Source organism: Salvelinus sp. IW2-2015, linkage group LG31 (genome assembly GCF_002910315.2).
Source record: "Salvelinus sp. IW2-2015 linkage group LG31, ASM291031v2, whole genome shotgun sequence".
NCBI lineage: Eukaryota > Metazoa > Chordata > Actinopteri > Salmoniformes > Salmonidae > Salvelinus > Salvelinus sp. IW2-2015.
The window spans coordinates 27,090,611-27,108,103 of record NC_036870.1 but is presented as its reverse complement, the minus strand read 5'-3'; the positions used below and the strand labels follow the sequence as shown (position 1 = coordinate 27,108,103).

The 17,493-nt window shown below is 46.8% G+C and overlaps 1 protein-coding gene across 1 annotated transcript in view; it reads left to right on the top strand.

The window, feature by feature from the left end:
- LOC111955848 (engulfment and cell motility protein 1) overlaps window positions 1-17,493 on the top strand; it is a 161,006-nt gene that overhangs the window by 36,992 nt on the left and 106,521 nt on the right. The window contains exons 2-6 of the mRNA XM_023976192.2: window positions 5,746-5,885; window positions 9,882-9,922; window positions 10,103-10,175; window positions 10,290-10,340; window positions 11,252-11,421. Of these exons, the coding sequence (XP_023831960.1) occupies window positions 5,808-5,885; window positions 9,882-9,922; window positions 10,103-10,175; window positions 10,290-10,340; window positions 11,252-11,421 (413 nt within the window). The 5' untranslated portion in view covers window positions 5,746-5,807. The remainder of the gene's footprint in view (window positions 1-5,745; window positions 5,886-9,881; window positions 9,923-10,102; window positions 10,176-10,289; window positions 10,341-11,251; window positions 11,422-17,493) is intronic.

Here is a 17,493-nt window from a genome sequence, read left to right as displayed (position 1 = left end):
CTCTCCCTCTCCCATGCAGTTTATTCCAACCTTACGTCCATCTCTCCCTCTCCCTGCAGTTTATTCCAACCTTACGTCTCTCTTTTCTCCTCCTCCCCATGCAGTTTATTCCAACCTTACGTCCTCTCTCCCTCTCCCCATGCGTTTATCACCTTAGCTCTTCCCCTCTCCCCATGCAGTTTATTCCAACCTTACGGTCTCTCTCTCCCTCTCCCCATGCAGTTTATTCCAACCTTACGTCTCTCCCTCTCTCCCCATGCAGTTTTATTCCAACCTTACGTCCATCTTCTCCCTCTCTCCCTCATGCAGTTTATTCCAACCTTACGTCCATTCTCTCCCTCTCCCCATGCAGTTTATCCAACCTTACGTCCTCTCTCCCTCTCCCCATGCAGTTTATTCCAACCTTACGTCTCTCTTCCCTCTCCCCAGCAGTTTATTTCAACCTCGTCATCTCTCTCCCTCTCCCCATTGCAGTTTATTCCAACCTTACGTCTCTCCCCTCTCTCCCATGCATTTTATTCCAACCTTACGTCCTCTCTCCTCTCCCCCATGCAGTTTATCCAACCTTACGTCTCTCTCTCCCTCTCTCCCATGCAGTTTATTCCAACCTTACGTCCATTCTCTCCCTCTCCCCATGCAGTTTATTTCCAACTTAGTCCATCTCTCCTCCTCTCCCCATGCAGTTTATTCCAACCTTACGTCTCTCTCTCCCTCTCCCCATGCAGTTTATTCCAACCTTACGTCTCTCTCTCCCTCCTCCCCATGCAGTTTATTCCAACCTTACGTCCATCTCTCCCTTCTTTTCCATGCAGTTTATTTCCAACCTTACGTCTCTCTCTCTCCCGTTTCCCCATGCAGTTTATTCCAACCTTACGTGCTCTCTCTCCCCTCTCCCCATGCAGTTTATTTCCAACCTTACGTCCATCTCTCCCTCTCCCCATGCAGTTTATATTCCAAACCTTACTCTTCTCTCCCTCTCCCCATGCAGTTTATTCCAACCTTAGTCTCTCTTCTCTCTCCCTCTCCCCATGCAGTTATTCCAACTTACGTCTCTCTCTCCCTCTCTCCCCATGCAGTTTATTCCAACCTTAGTCCATCTCTCCCTCCCTCATGCAGTTTATTCCAACCTTAGTCCTCTCCCCTCTCCCCATGCAGTTTATTCCAACCTTACGTCTCTCTCCTTTCCCATGCAGTTTTCCACCTTACGTCTCTCTCCCTCTCTCCCCATGCAGTTTATTCCAACCTTACGTTCTCTCTCCCTCTCCCCATGCAGTTTATTCCAACCTTACGTCTCCTCTCCCTCTCCCATGCAGTTTATTCCAACCTTACGTCTCTCTCCCCTCATTTGCAGTTTATTCCAACCTTAGTCTCTCTCCCCTCTCCCTCATGCAGTTTATTCCAACCTTACGTCTCTCTCCCTCTCCCCATGCAGTTTATTCCAACCTTACGTCTCTCTCCCTCTCTCCCATGCAGTTTATTCCAACCTTACGTCTCTCTCCTCTCTCCCCATGCAGTTTATTCCAACCTTACGTCTCTCTCCTCTCCCCATGCAGTTTATTTCCAACCTTACGTCTCTCTCCCTCTCCCATGCAGTTTATTCCAACCTTACGTCTCTCTCTCCCTCTTCCCATGCAGTTTATTCAACCTTACGTCTCTCTCTCCCTCTCCCATGCAGTTTATTCCAACCTTACGTTCTCTCTCCCTCTCCCCATGCAGTTTTTCCAACCTTACGTCCATCTCTCCCCTCTCCCCATGCAGTTTATTCCAAACCTTACGTCCTCTCTCCCTCTCCCCATGCAGTTTATTCAACCTTACGTCCATCTCTCCCTCTCCCCATTGCAGTATTCCAAACCTTACGTCCCTCTCTCCCCCCTCTTCCCCATGCAGTTTATTCCAACCTTACGTATCTCTCCTCTCTCTCCCCATGCAGTTTATTCCAACCTTACGTCTCTCTCTCCCTCTCTTCCCATGCAGTTTATTCCAACCTTACGTCTCTCTCCCTCTCCCCATGCAGTTTATTCCAACCTTACGTCCATCTCTCCCTCCTCTCCCATTGCAGTTTATTCCAACCTTACGTCTCTCTCTCCCTCTCCCCATGCAGTTTATTCCAACCTTACGTCTCTCTCTCCCTCTCCCCATGCAGTTTATTCCAACCTTATGTCCATCTCTCCCTCTCTCCCTCATGCAGTTTATTCCAACCTTACGTCTCTCTCTCCCTCTCTCCCTCATGCAGTTCATTCCAACCTTACGTCTCTCTCCCTCATGCAGTTTATTCCAACCTTACGTCTCTCTCTCTCTCTCTCCCTCATGCAGTTTATTCCAACTTACGTCTCTCTCTCCCTTCTCTCCCCATGCAGTTTATTCCAACCTTACGTCTCCCTCTCCCCATGCAGTTTATTCCAACCTTACGTCTCTCTCCCTCTCTCCCTCATGCAGTTATTCTCAACCTTACGTCTCTCTCCCTCTCTCCCTCATGCAGTTTATTCCAACCTTACGTCTCTCTCCCTCTACCCATGCAGTTTATTCCAACCTTACGTCTCTCTCCCTCTCTCCCTCATGCAGTTTATTCCAAAAAGACAGTCGTCATGTCATCTGCCTGGTCTGGTGTACCGTGACTGTGTAGCTCACCCCATAATAAGCACAGCCCTTGATCAGGTTCCGTTGCCATGGGAGCCATAGCTTCAGTAGACACTAGATAGCTGCATCTTTACTTCCATCCAGGGTGTCACAAAGGCAGTCAGTCACCTTTTGTTTGTTGTCATTTGAATTTACCGAAATTCATAAGAACCACCAGTCTTTTTTTACACCATTCAAATAAACCTGAGGGAAATAGTGGACTCTCGTTTAAACATTGGAGTGTGTAAAATGAGAACTTTGACAATCTGCCTTCAGTGGACGTGTGTGTTTGGTTGTGTGGTGTGTGGTTGACGTAAGGTTGGAATAAACTGCATGGGGAGAGAGGGAGAGAGAGACGTAAGGTTGGAATAAACTGCATGGGGAGAGGGAGAGAGAGGGACGTAGGGAAGGTTTGAATAAACAGCAAGAGAGTGAGAGACGAAGGCTGCACACATGTGCATCCCAAATGGCACCCTACTCCTGTAGTACACTAATAGGGCCCTGGTCAAAAGTTCAGGAAATAGGGTGCCATTTGGGACGCAAACCTTCAATTCGCTACATAGTGCACTTCTTCTGACCTGAGCTCTAATGGGCCCTGGTTAAATGTAGTGCAGCTCATAAGGAATAGGGTGGTTTTGTTTCCTCCCATGGGGGACTGGGTCCATGTGAAAGAGGATTAAATATGTAAAGGGACTTCTCCTTTAGGAGCGAAGACGATCCAGACTGAAATACTGAATAAATAACACGATGTTGCTTGGCTGGGTTTTGCTCAGTGTAGTGCACTACTTTTGACCAGAGCCCATAGGTTAGGGRGAAAAAGTAGTGCACTACCTAAGGAAGAGGGTGTCATTTGGTACGTATCCTATATCTACAGTACTCCGTATACACTATTTCCATTTTGGATGGACATTTGGTGTCGTCATAYGGTGAAGTCCTCACTTGTGGTTTGAAATCAAATATTCCGTAGTCTGTGTCCGGTCTTCTCTGAGTGCAGACGGCAACTTAACCAGTCTTATCTGAGAAAGCCAGGGGGAATCAGACCATCTCTCCATCCATCTCTCTCTCTGCTAAACCTCTTTCTTTCTGCTTTCTCAGTAATACTCAGCACTTTTATCCCAGGCCTGAGTCACGCAGGATTACTGTTCACTGCCAGGTGTGTGTGTCTCTCAGAGAGAAAATGTGTGTGTCTGAGTGAGCATGAGTGTGCACACTAAAGTGTGGGTGTGAGAGTTGTGGGTGTGTGAGTTGTGGGTTTGTGGGTGTGTGAGTTGTGGGTGTGTGAGTTGTGGGTTTGTGGGTGTGTGAGTTGTGGGTGTGTGAGTTGTGGGTTTGTGTGTTGTGGGTGTGAGAGTTGTGTGTGTGTGTGTGTGTGTGTGTCTGTCTGCTAATGCTCTTCAGGCCTGAAACACCTCTGATGCTGCCTGCCCTGTGTATCACACCACTGCTCTTATCACCCAGAGCCAAGCACGACACACCCTGGCCCCTGGAGATGAGCTGCTGAGCTCAGGTTTAGTAGCATCACCTCTGTGGGGGCCCATTCTTACTCTGTTATGCTGTAGTTTCATATCTTGGGTATCGTACATACAGGCTATTGTGGACAATGTTTTTCGCAGTGAACTGCTTGATGACAGTTTCTTTGTCAATCGATTTGTTTGTTTACAATTTGTCGGTACTATTTGTTGGTACAGTCTTYTATGGTTGTGCCCAATTACTCCCTATATACACCCAGTGTACAGAACATTAGGAACACCTGCTCTTTGCATGACAGACTGACCAGGTGAAAGCTATGGTCCCTTATTGATGTCACTTGTTAAATCCACTCCAATCACTGTCGATGAAGTGGAGGAGACAAGTTAAAGACGGATTTTTAAGCTTTGCAACAATTGAGACGTGTGTGTGTGTGTGTGCCATTCAGAGGGTGAATGGGCAAGACAAAATATTGAAGTGTCTTTGAACGGGGTATGGTAGTAGGTGTTACGTGCACAGGTTGTATCAAGAACTGCAACGCTGCTGGGTTTTTCATACTCAACAGTTTCCTTTGTGTATCAAGAATGGTCCACCAACCAAAGGATATTCAGCCAACTTGACACAACTGTGGGAAGCATTTGAGTCAACATGGGCTAGCTTCCCTGTGGAACTCTTTTGACAGCTGGTAGAGTCCATGCCCTGATGAATTGAGGATGTTCTGAGGGCAAAAGAGGGTGCAACTCAATATTAGGAAGTTGTTCCTAATGTTTTGTGCACTACTTTTGACCGGAGCTCTATGGTGCAATTTGGGATGCAGAACAAGCCAACGGCACTTTTGTTATTGAAATATTTGGCCTGATCTGGGATCTGTATAAGTGAGTGTAATGAATACACTTAAGGAAGCTGTGCCCTAGTCAGTGGTGTAAAGTACTTAATTAAAAATACTATAAAGTACTACTTGAATTGTTTTTGGGGATATCTGTACTTTACTATTTATACTTTTACTTCACTACATTCCTAAATAAAATGATGTACTTTTTACTCCATACATTTTCCCTGACACCCAAAAGTACTTGTTACATTTTGAATGCTTAGCAGGACAGGAAAATGGTTTAATTCAAGAGAACATCCCTGGTTATCCCTACTGCATCTGATCTGGCTGACTCACTAAACACAAATGTTTTGTTTGTAAATGATGAGTTGGAGTGTGCCCCCTGGCCATCTGTAAATACATTTTTTTTTTTATGTGTGCTGTCTGGTTTGCTTAATATACGGAGTGTAAAATGATTTATACATTTACTTTTATACTTAAGTGTATTTAAAACCAAATACTTTTAGACTTTTACTCAAGTAAGATTTTACTGGGTGACTTTTACTTTTACTTGAGTCATTTTGTATTAAGGTATCTTTTACTCAAGTATGACAATTGGGTGCTTTTTCCATCATGACTCTCAGTAATATTTCATCACTGACCTTGTGAACTTTTGAATATTGATGTCACTTGGTTTCAATATAGACTGTGTGAGTGTGCCTCTTTGTGCAGTGGGTTGGATTACTACTGCTGTGTCAGCAACACATTTACAATTTCTGAGCAAATGGATAAATTCTAGTCTATTATATTCTGTCCATTGAATAATGTGACCCCCCCTCTCTCCCCTCCAGGTTTGGATGAGAGCTCCTCAGTGAGACAGTGAGAGGCACCTCCATACCCTTCCACCGCCATCATGCCACCGCCCTCCGACATCGTCAAGGTGGCCATTGAGTGGCCAGGGGCCTTCCCTAAACTCATGGAGATAGACCAGGTCAGTGCCTGATCAAAAAGAGAGGTCCATTGCCCAATAGACTGCCTGTACTGCTTTCACACATTGTCTCACAACCAGTGGCGTCATTCCTATGTGATGCTAGTCCTGTGACTGACTGATTAGTGCAGACACGAGTCTTGTTCACTGGACCTAGAGCAGCGTTCCCCAACTGGCGGCCGGCCCGCAGGTGGTTTTATTTGGTCCCTCAAGTTTTCTGAGCAAAACAATGACTGTGAGGTTAAAGTGCAGACTGTCAGCTCTAATTTGAGAGTATTTTCATCTATAACCGTGAACCGTTTAGAAATTACAGCACTTTTTCCACAGTCTCCACATTTTAGGGGACCAAAAGTATTAGGACAAATTCACTTATCTGCATTATAGTAGTAAAAATGCAGTATTTGGTCCCATATTCATAACATGCAATGACTACATCAAGCTTGTGACTACAAATTTTGTTGGATGCATTTGCATTTTTCCTCCCCCTCCCTCCCTCCCTCCCTCCCTCCCTCCCTCCTCCCTCCCTCCCTGCCACCTCTACTGCGACCTCCCTCCCTCCTCCCATCTCTCCTCCCCTCCTCCCCTTTCCCTCCCTCCCTCTATCTCTCGCCCCCCTCTATCTCTCCCTCCCCCTCTATCTCTCCTCCCCTCCCACTATCCTCCCTCCCACCCTCCTCCCTCCCTCCCTCGCCCCTTCCTCCTCTTTCTCCCTGCGGCTCCTACTCCTCTCTCCTTATCTCTCCTCTGCTCCCTCTATCTCTCTCCCTCGCCTTATCTATGTTCTCCTCACTCTATGCTCTATCTCTCCTCTGTCCCCTTTCTCCTCCTTATCTATCTCTCTCCCCCTTTACCCCCCCCCGAATCCCCCCCCTCGTCTCCGCCTCAGACCCCCCCCACCCCCCACCCTGCCCCCCCAGCCCCCTCTTAGCTCTCCTCATCCTTCCCTGCCTCCTCTACTCTCTTCTCTCCCTCCTATCTCTCCTCTCCTCCCTCGCTCCTCTCCGTCCCCCCCTCTATCTCTCCCTCCCTCTTATCCTCTCCCTTCCCTCCGCTCCTCCTCCCTCCCCTCCTCCCTCCCTCCCTCACTCCCTCCCTCCCTCCCTCCCTCCCCCTCCTCCCTCCCTCCTCCCCTCCTCTATCTCTCCTCCCTCCTCTCCCCTCCTCTCTCTCCCCTCCATCGCCTCCTCCCTCCTCTCCCTCCCTCCCTCCCTCCTCCCTTCCCTCCCTTCCTCCCTCCTCCCGTTATCTCTCCTGCATCCCCTATCTCCTCCTCTGCTCCCTCTATCTCTCTTCCCCTCCTCTATCTATCCTCTGCTCCCTCTATCTCTCCTCTCCTCCCTCCCTCTATCTTTCCCCCTCCTCCCTCCCTCCCTCCCTCTCCCTCCTCCCTCCCTCCCTCCTCCTCCCTCCTCCCCTCCTCCCTCCCGTCCCTCCCTCCCGCCCTCCTCCCTCTCCCTCCCTCCCTCCTCCCTCCTCTCTATCTCTCCCCCTCCTCCTTCCCTCCCTCTCTCCTCCCCTCCCTCCTCCCTCCTCCTGCCTCCCTCCTTCCCTCCCCCCTCCCTCCCTCCCTCCCTCCCTCCCTCCCCCTCTCCCTCCCTCTATCTCTCCTCCCCCTCCCTCCTCCCTCCTCCTCCCGCGCCTCCCTCCCTCCCTCCTCCTCCCTCCTCCCTCTCCTTTATCTCGTCCTCTGCGTCCTGCTATCGTCTCCTCTGGCTCACTCCATCTCTCCTCCACCTCCCTCCATCTCTCCTCCCTCCCTACTTATCTCTCTCCTTCCCCTCCCTCTATTCTCCTCGCTCCCTCTATCTGCTCCTCCCCTCCCTCTATCTATCCTCTGCTCCCTCCATCCCCTCCCCTCCCTCTATCTCTCCTCCCCTCCCTCTATCTATTCCTGCTCCTCTATCCTCTCTCCTTCCCTCCCTTGGTCTCTCCCAAAAATCTGTCTTTCTGCCCCTGAGCAAGGCAGTTAACCCCATTGTTCCCGGTGCCGATGATGTGGATGTCGCATTAAGGCATCTCCCCGCACCTCTCTGATGAGAGAGGGTTGGGTTCAAATGCGGAAGACACCATTTCAGTTGAACTACATCATTGTACAACTACTTGGTATCACCCATTTCCCTTTGTCCTCCCCTCCCTTTCACCTACCCATCTCTCGTCTTTCCTCCCTCTCTCTCTCTCTTTTCCTCCCTCTCTCTCTCTTCCCTCCCATCGCTCTCCTCTCCTCCCTCCACTTTCTCTCCTCCCTCTCTCTCTCCTCCTCCCCTACTTATCCTCTTATCTCTACTCTCTCCTCCCATCTCCTCGTCTTTTCCTCCCTCTTTCTCTCTCGCTCCCGTCTCCTGCCGCACTTCTTCCTCCCTTCCTCTCCTCTCCTCTCCCTCCCTCCTCCCCTCCCCTTCTCTATCTCTCCTCCCTCCCTCTCATCCCTCTCTCCACTCTCCTCCCTTCATCTCTCCATATCTCCTCTCCTCTGTGGCCTCTGTACTTTAGCAGCATATGCCTGCCTGCCTCCATTGGAGACTGAGTCACTCTTACTGTGTTAAACCAGCTCCGCTCAGTGCTCTGGAGCCCATTGAGACTAGCTCTGCATAAATCTAAAGAGCCTCTTCAGAGAGAACTTCTGCGTCACTCCATCATGCATCACCACAGTTTATTTCTCTCTAGAACTCTGCTGCTGTGCCTCCCGGGCCGCTACCCAAACATTTGCTTGTTTAGCRTCAGAGAATTGATCAAAGTACCGAACATGCTAATGAGATAACGCTACTGTAGCTCAGAGGGGCTGGAGCAGCTGGGAGGGAGGAAGCCCGGGTAAGCCTCTGACCTGGGGGTAAGGGTAGAGAGGGTTGGGGGAGAAGAGAGCTGGGGCTGGGGTGCCAACGGACATGTCGCCCACTTTTTGCTGCTAAGGTTGCGTGCGTGTGTTTCCATGCATGTTTACACTAAAATGAATGCTTTAGTATGGAACGAATTGCAAAAATCACTGAAGCTGGAGACTCATATTCTCCCTCACTAACTTTAAGCATCAGCTGTCAGAGCAGCTTACAGATCATTGCACCTGTACATAGCCCATCTGTAATTAGCCCACCCAACTACCTCATCCCCATATTGTTATTTATTTTGTTGCTCCTTTGCAGCCCAGTATCTCTACTTGCACAATCATCTTCTGCACATCTATCACTCCAGTGTTTAATTGCTAAATTGTAATTATTTTGCCACTATGGCCTATTTATTGCCTTACCTCCCGAATCTTACCTCATTTGCACACACTGTATATAGACTTTTCTATTGTGTTATTGACTATATGTTTGTTTATTCTATGTGTAACTCTGTTGTTGTTTGTGCCGCACTGCTTTGCTTTATCTTGGCCAGGTCGCAGTTGTAAATGAGAACTTGTTCTCAACTGGCCTACCTGGTTAAATAAAGGTGAAATAAATAAATAAAATACCGGCTGTCACTAAACACACAACTCCTCCAAACACACCCCCTCCCTTTGTCCCTTCTGTCTGGAGAGGGACTTCATAGTTATACACGATAACATTTAAATATTTTATGGAACTATAATGATGTGCAGATGGTTGTTGATTCAACAGCAGAACATCTGGGKTGCATCCCAAATGRCACCCTGGTCAAAAGTAGTGCACTATGTAGGGAATAGGGAGCCATTTGGGACGTAGACCTGTTTTGACATAAGGTTTGGACCATGCTGTCCAGCTCCTCGACCACTGACCACTGTACCACTCCGCCCTGCATGATGTTATAAATGTAGACGGGTCCCAGATCTGTTTGTGCTATCTTGCCAACTGGCGTGACAATGACCATATGTGTTGGCAAGATGGCACAAAAAGATCTGGGAATGCTCTGTGGTTCTATTTAAATTCATCTCATATAATATAAAGTCATTGTTCCCTCACTTCCATTGAAGTAGCTGTACTTAAAGGATTTTGTGTTTTCTAATGAGGATGAACTATACTTTCTCATTTCTCATTCTTCTTTTCTCAGAAAAAGCCCCTCTCAGCCATTATCAAAGAAGTGTGCGAAGGGTAAAGAAATCTTTCTCTCTGTCTCTGATAACCTTGAAGAAATGCTGTGTATTTGTGTTTATGTAATGTATTTAAATAAATATAAATCCTACTGAGTGTTTTTATCTGCCATTGAGAGATGCAGTGTTCTTCCAATTCAAAGCTCAAATGCGTTTTAATGTTCTACATTTTCTTCTTCAGATGGTCTTTGGGGAACCACGAAAACTTTGCTCTGCAAAATGCTGATTCCACTAATTTCTACATCACAGAAAAGGTTGGCTTCAACTTTCTTGTTAGCTTTGTCATATTGGACTAAACAATAATAATCCACCTTAGCATTTAATGTCATAAATCACACCTCTAAGTTGTCCCTCTCCTGTCTTCGCAGAATCGCAATGACATAAAGAATGGTTCTATACTGCGACTGACGACATCTCCTGTAAGTTTGAGTTATGTATTCATTAAGTTTGTCCTAAAACATAYTGAAAGAGGAAGGGAGTCTTTCTTCATGGATCTGCAATAGTTTMATGTTAAAAAGCTACATCTCCTTTTGATATTTTTACCTTTTTCTCCATTTTAAAAGTGAAGTTGAACATCACATTCCTTAGTAAAGTTAACTGAAACCTTTCAGAGTATAGGAGAATGTCAGGGTTAAGTGGAAAGACACAGTTTAGGGTTAAGTTGAGTGAAGTACTACTTATTCAACTCACACAACCATTAGGCCATCATTCCTTCCTGTTTGTAACATGATGATTGTGTTAGAAACGGAGTATTGTGACAGTGTCTGCCATCCCTATCATGACATCTCAGTCTCTCCTGTCCACTTCTCCTCCTGCCTTCTTCGTTCCTCTAATCCCCYGGATAGATAGAGAGGCTGAGAGGTTATTCTTCCAAAGCCTGGAATAGTGTCTGCTGTTGAGGTGAAATTCACTCCAGACACGCCCATGCAGAGGGTTAGATAGATATCACTTTTTTTCACCTTCTCTGCATACTTGTTGTGGCCTGGCTTATCCCTTGAAGCCAATAACAGTCCGCGCTGAAGACATGGCTGCAAAAAGGGAAGCCCTGACTTAGTTTACACATGTTGTACTATCAGCTCCATCCATAATGGAAGAAATGACACTAGTCTTTACCAGCACTTCAAGCAAGTTAAGTCAACAACTCTGCCGGTTCTGTGTACTGTGTATGTTGACTGCATAACTCTCTCCCTCTTCCCCCTTGCCAGGCCTACACTGTACACTGTTCTCTCTCCTTTTAACTCCAGTCCCAGACGACTGCTCGACATGCGTATATGTTCAGTGTTTAACCCTGTCTCTGCCCTCTCCCCGGCTGTCTCCCCCTCCTCTCCAGTCTCAGATGGCGGGCCAGCTCCACGAGAGGATCCAGTCATCTAGTATGGATGCCAAGCTAGAGGCCCTGAAGGACCTGGCCAACTCTTCCAGAGACGTCACCTTCGCCCAGGAGTTCATCAACCTGGACGGCATCTCACTGCTCACACAGATGGTGGAGAGCGGCACAGAGTACGTACTCTTTCTTTTCTCTCCTCCCTTCTTCTCTCCTCCTTTCTCCACCTCAGACTTCTCTCCTCTGATCAACTCTTACTTCTCCCCTCTGATCAACTCTTACTTCTACCCTCTGATCAACTCGTACTTCTCTTCTCTGATCAACTCGTACTTCTCTTCTCTGATCAACTCGTACTTCTCTTCTCTGATCAACTCGTACTTCTCTTCTCTGATCAACTCTTACTTCTCTCCTCTGATCAACTCTTACTTCTCTTCTCTGATCAACTCTTACTTCTCTCCTCTGATCAACTGTTACTTCTCCCCTCTGATCAACTCTTACTTCTCTACTCTGATCAACTGTTACTTCTCTCCTCTGATCAACTCTTACTTCTCCCCTCTGATCAACTCTTACTTCTCCCYTCTGATCAACTCTTACTCTAGTATACTCTCCTGTAAATTACAGTTAGCTGACTTGCCCCCAGTAAAAGCCACCGAGTCACATATTCTCATCTCCTCATCTCCTATCTGCCAACGGCTCTGAGGTTCTCTGTGGAGGATTTAGTACCACAGGGTGACGGGGTCTGTACCAGGGTCAGTCCCAGTGTGCTACACAGTACTACAGACAACCCTAGGTGTGTTCAGTCAGCAGGTCTCAGATCAGGTTTTGGGGAACTGAAGCCATTGCAGGTGCACTGTCTATCCTGAGAGGGTAGGGCCAAAAACTGACCCTAGTGCAGCMCCTGAATTCAGAGTATCCTCATCGGAAAATATTTGACCCCAATGACTAACTGATAAAGAATCTTGTGTACACGTGTCGTGTGATACTGATGCTGTCAAAGTGCCAACCTTGCTTTCTCTGACAGCTGCACACAGCTTTAGACAAGGCGCTTGGACTGATGAACAGCTGCAATGTTTCTCTGAGCTTTACACTTTCTGACACTCTGGCTTACAACAACCAACAGATCCGGTCCTGACCCAGCAGTGTTCTCTTTTTTTGTCAACAATTGTTTCATTAAGTCATTTTATAACTACAGTCAATGAGAATCACAACACATTTTTTGTTTTTTACAATTATMCCCTCCCACACCCCATTTCACCTCATCACGACCAAACCCCTGGCGGCCCCACCCCATCCCCAAGCAGTGTTCTCTTAATAAAGCRTGGTCTGTCTCGCTGGGCTTTGGGCCTGGTAAGTTGGCTATGTCTCAAATGGCAAACTATTCCTCAGTGCTCTACTACGGCTCAGGGCAAAGTAGTGCACTATGAAGGGACTAGGGTGCCATTCGGGAAGTAGGCGCTGTCTCAGCTGAAGGTTACGTCGAGGGCAGGTAGTGGCGTTTTGCTGAGGTGGAGTTTCTCCTCCGTGATGTTGACTGGAACCCCATGGGAGGAGCGAGGGAGAGAGAGGGTTGAGAGAGAGATGGTTGGTTGAGCGGGAGAGAGAGAGTGAGGTTGACGTGGCCGCCTGTTGCGCTTTCTTCACCACAGCTGTCTGTGTGGATGGACCATTTCAGTTGCTCAGTGGATGTGTACGCGAGAACTTTAAGGCTTTTCCACCACTTTCCTCCACTGCGGTCCCGTCGATGTGGGATCGGGGGTGCTCCTTCTGCTGTTTCCTGAAGTCCACGATCAAGCTTCTTTTGTTTTGTTGATTGTTGGGTGAGAAGGTATTTCCTGGCACCACACTCCCAGGGCCCTCACCTCCCTCCCTCTAAGGGCTGTCCTCGTCAATTGTTGGTAATCAGCCTACTGCTCGGTAGTTCTGCAATTTGATGAATTTGAGTGGAGGGCGTGCGTAAGCCACACAGTCATGGGTGAACACGGAATACAGGAGGGGGCTTTAGCACGCATCCTTGTGGGGGCCCCAGTGTGGAGGATCAGCGACAGTGGAGGTGGTTGTTTCTACCTTCACGTCCAGTTGGGCAGCCCGGACAGGAAGTCTAGGACACGCAGTTGCAACAGGCGGGGTTTTCAGCCCCAGGGGCTCAACTTAGTGATGAGCTTAAGGGCAGTGTAGTGCGATGGCAATTGCATGCATCTGTGGATCTATTGGGTCCGGTAAGCACATTGAAGTGAGTCTAGGGTGTCAGGTACGGTAGAGGTGATATGATCCTTGACTAGTTTCTCAAAGCTTTTCCTGATGCATAAGTGAGTGGCTACGGGGCGATAGTTCATTTTGTTCAGTTACGCAATGCCGTTCTTGGTACAGGAAGACGGTGGACATCTTGAGCCATGTGGGGACAGCAGTCTGGGATAGGGAGAGATTGAAAATGTCCGTAAACACTCCATCCAGCCTTGGGTCTCCGCATGCTCTGAGGACGCGGCTATATCCTTGACTGGGCCGGGGCAGCCTTGCGAGGGTTAAACATGCTTAAATGTCTTACTCGCGTCGGCCCCGAAGAAAGGAGAGCCCACAGTATTTGGTAAGTGGGCCGCGTCGGTGGCACTTGTGGCTATCCTCAAAGAGGGCGAAAGGGTGTTTAGCTTGTCGGGAAGCAAGACGTCGGTGTCCAGCGAACCGTGGCTGGATTTCCTTTGTAGTCCGTGGCTGTCTGTAGACCCTCCAATACATCTATTGCCTGAGCTGTTGAATTGGCGGACTCCACTTTGTCTCTTTACTAATGTTTTGGCGCTGTTTGATGCCTTACGGAGGGAATAACTACACTGTTGTAATTCAACCATATTCCAGTCACCTTGCCATGGTTAAATGCGATGATTTTGCGCTTTCAGTTTTCCGCGAATGCCTGCATCTTATCCACGGTTTCTGGTTAGGGGAAGGTTTTAATAGTCACAGTGGGTACACTACATTGATTAGCGGTACTGAGTTCATCAGGAAATGTATCAGTGTGTATTAATTTATGTTATTCTTAGAGGCTACCAAACATATCCCAGTCCGCGTGATCAAAACAATCTTGAAGCATGGATTTCTGGATTGGTCAAACAAGCGTTGAATAGTCCTTAGCACAGGTCTTCCTGTTTGAGTTTATGCTTCTAGGAAGGGAGACAAAAATGGAGTCGTGATCAGATTTGCCGAGGGAGCGTGCCTTGTAGGCATCCGGAAGTTGGAGTAGCAGTGGTGCGAGTGTTTTAGCAGCGCGAGTACTAAACAGTCAATGTGTTGATAGACCTTTGGCTGCGCTTTTCTCCAAGATTTGCTTTGTTAAAATCCTCCAGCTTTACAATAAATGCGGCTTAGGATATGTTTGGCTCCAGTTTGCATAAAGTCCAGTGGAAGTTTTTGAGGGCGCGCCGTGGTATCGCCGACTTGAGGGGGAATATACACACAGCGGCTTTGTGACTATAACCGAAGAGGAATTCTCTTGGATGGTAATACGGTCGGCATTTTAAATTGAGGTATTCTAGGCCGGGTGAACAAACGGTGTTGAGTTCCTGTACGTTAACACAATCACGCCATGAGTAGTTTAATCATGAAAGCATACACCCCTCTGGCCCTTCTTCCGCGAGAGATATTTATTTCTGTCTGCGCGATGAACTGAGACCAACTGGCTGTACGGAGCAGACAGTAAATATCTCAAGAGTGCCATGTTTCACTTGAAACAGCGTATGTTACAATCCCTGATGTCTCTCTGGATGGAAAAATCCTCGCCCGTGAGCTTCGGTCAACTTTATTATCCAGAGACTGAAACCATTAGCGAGTAATCTACTCAAGATGAAGAATATGACTCTTGAATCAGTTAAATTTGCCCTGGGGGGTAAGTGAACAAAAGGGTCCGATGAGGGAAGGTTTTGGTATTCCTGGTCGTAATGCTGGTGGTTACCACCGCTTGATATCCAAAAGTTCTTCCCGGCTTGTAATTTAATAACACACATTTTCCTGGGCTAATAATGTCAGAAAAATAACACAAAAAAACAAATACTGTAAAGTTTCCTATCTGTCGGCGCCATTTTCATTAATAGCTTCAACAGATATTCGATTCTTGTAAATGTTTCAAAAATCACTGTTGGCCTCATGGTGAAATCCCTGAGCGGTTTCCTTCTTCTTTCCGGCAACTGAGTTAGGGAAGGATACCTGTAATCTTTGTAGTGGAACTGTGTTGTATTGATAATCTGCACCAGTGCTCAAAGTGATATTCAATGTCTGCTTTTAATTTTTTTACCCATCTACCTACGCAATAGGTGCCCTTTGCGAACGCATTGGAAAAACCTTGCTGGTCTTTGTGGTTTCATCTGTGCTTGAAATCACTGCTTGACTGGGGCGACCTTACTACTTGTATTGTGTGGGGTACAGAGATGGGGTAGTCATTAAAAATCATGTTCAACTCTATTTTTGCACAAGGTGAGTCCATGCAACTTATTATGTTGACTTGTTAAATACATGTTTTACCTCTTGAATTTATTTAGGCTTGCCATAACAAACCAGGTTAATTACTTATTGACCCAAGACATTTTCACCTTTTTTTTCTTAATTTGTACAACATTTCTCAAAACAATTCCACTTTGAAGTTATGGGGTATTGATCAGTGACACAAAATAAAAATTCAAAAAAACATGTGTAAAATACTCCATGGGGGTGTGAATACTTTCTGAGTCACAAGTAAAAAGTCCTGAATGTTGCAAGTAGGACGTCTGTCATATATTACTTTATTCATTAATTCTAGCTTGTTCTACCGCAGTATATCTGAAGTGGTTGTAATCCTCCTGCGCCGGGCTGGTTACTGATGTCTTGTGTTCTACACTTCAGGAAGTGGGAACCAATGTTATGAAACAGAAAAAGGATTGATTGGACCTGCTTTTGAAGTGATCAATAAACAAAATAGACATTTTTGTGTTTGTTCCAAAAATGTTTTCCTGTTTCGGTTCTTACTGAATGAAACACAGCCCTGGTCCAGGTATTGGCCACTTTTCTCACAATACCTATACTTGACCAATAGAGGGAGACGTTGAACTGTGTTGTGGAATTGGGTTCCCTTATTTGAAAATCCAGGATGAACCTGTGATGCTTAACAAAATGTCTCCCCCATGCCAAATACTTTGGGAAATTATACTTAAAGGGGCAATCTGCGTTGAAAACAAAGTTTTGGTTAAAAGCTGTGGGGTGGGTATGGAGAAATGTAGAAGGCCCAGTAATGAGGGTTTGCACCACAGGCTTAGAATGAAGTGTGGCTGTATGAGATTATCTGTAGAGTTCTCAACACCAACGCGACGTAAATTTCCAAGGAGAGGCAAAGAATTGAACTTAATTTAGACCATGCTTCAAGAGAATCAAATAGGTTGAAGTCTTCTGAAAGCCTCAACTTTCTTCTTGACTTTTTTATGTTTTTGTACTCTGTCACCTATTGCCTCCACTTTAAAATAAGGAATGATAGCAGTCTACAATGTAAAGCCTAACTACCCCTAACTCAATAATGCTTTGAGTGACCAAGCAACCTTTAAAACACAAAAAACATGCCTCTTTTTGGATACTTGAGAAGATATTCCACTTATATTCTTTTAGACCTTTTTTTGCTCTGAGCTCCTAGTGCTCTTTGTTTTTAGAAATATTCACTACATTCATGTGCAGCAACAACAGAATTACTGTGGTTGACAATCATTTTAAGACACAGGTTATACCTTCTCTTTAGCGAATTAACCTTGCACTCACCGTCTCACATGTTTTGGACTCTGTAATCAACGTCTTTCGCTCACACAGCATGGCCGGCTGCCTCTCTCTCTCTCTCTCTCTCCTGTTCCTTCTATCTCTGCTCTCTTCATCGTTCGCTCTCTCTCTCGTCTCTCTCTCTCTCTCTTCTCCTCGTCTCTCTTCTCGTCTCTCTCTCTCCTCTCTCTCTTCTCTCTCTGCTTCTCTCTCTTCTCTCTCGTCCTCTCTCTCTTCTTCTCTCTCTCTCTTCTTCTCTCTCTCTCTCTCTCTCTCTCTCACTCTCTTCTCCTCTTTCTCTCTTCTCGTCTCTCCTCTTCACTCTCTTCTCCCTCTCTCTCAACCGTTCCTCGTCACTGCTCTCTCGTCTCTCTCACTCTCTCTCTTCTCTCTCTCCGCTCTGCTTCACCACTCTGCGCTCCAGGCCTCTCTTCTTACTAACCCTCCCTCCTCATCTCTCTCTCCTCTCTCAACCCTCTCTCGTCTCTCTCTCT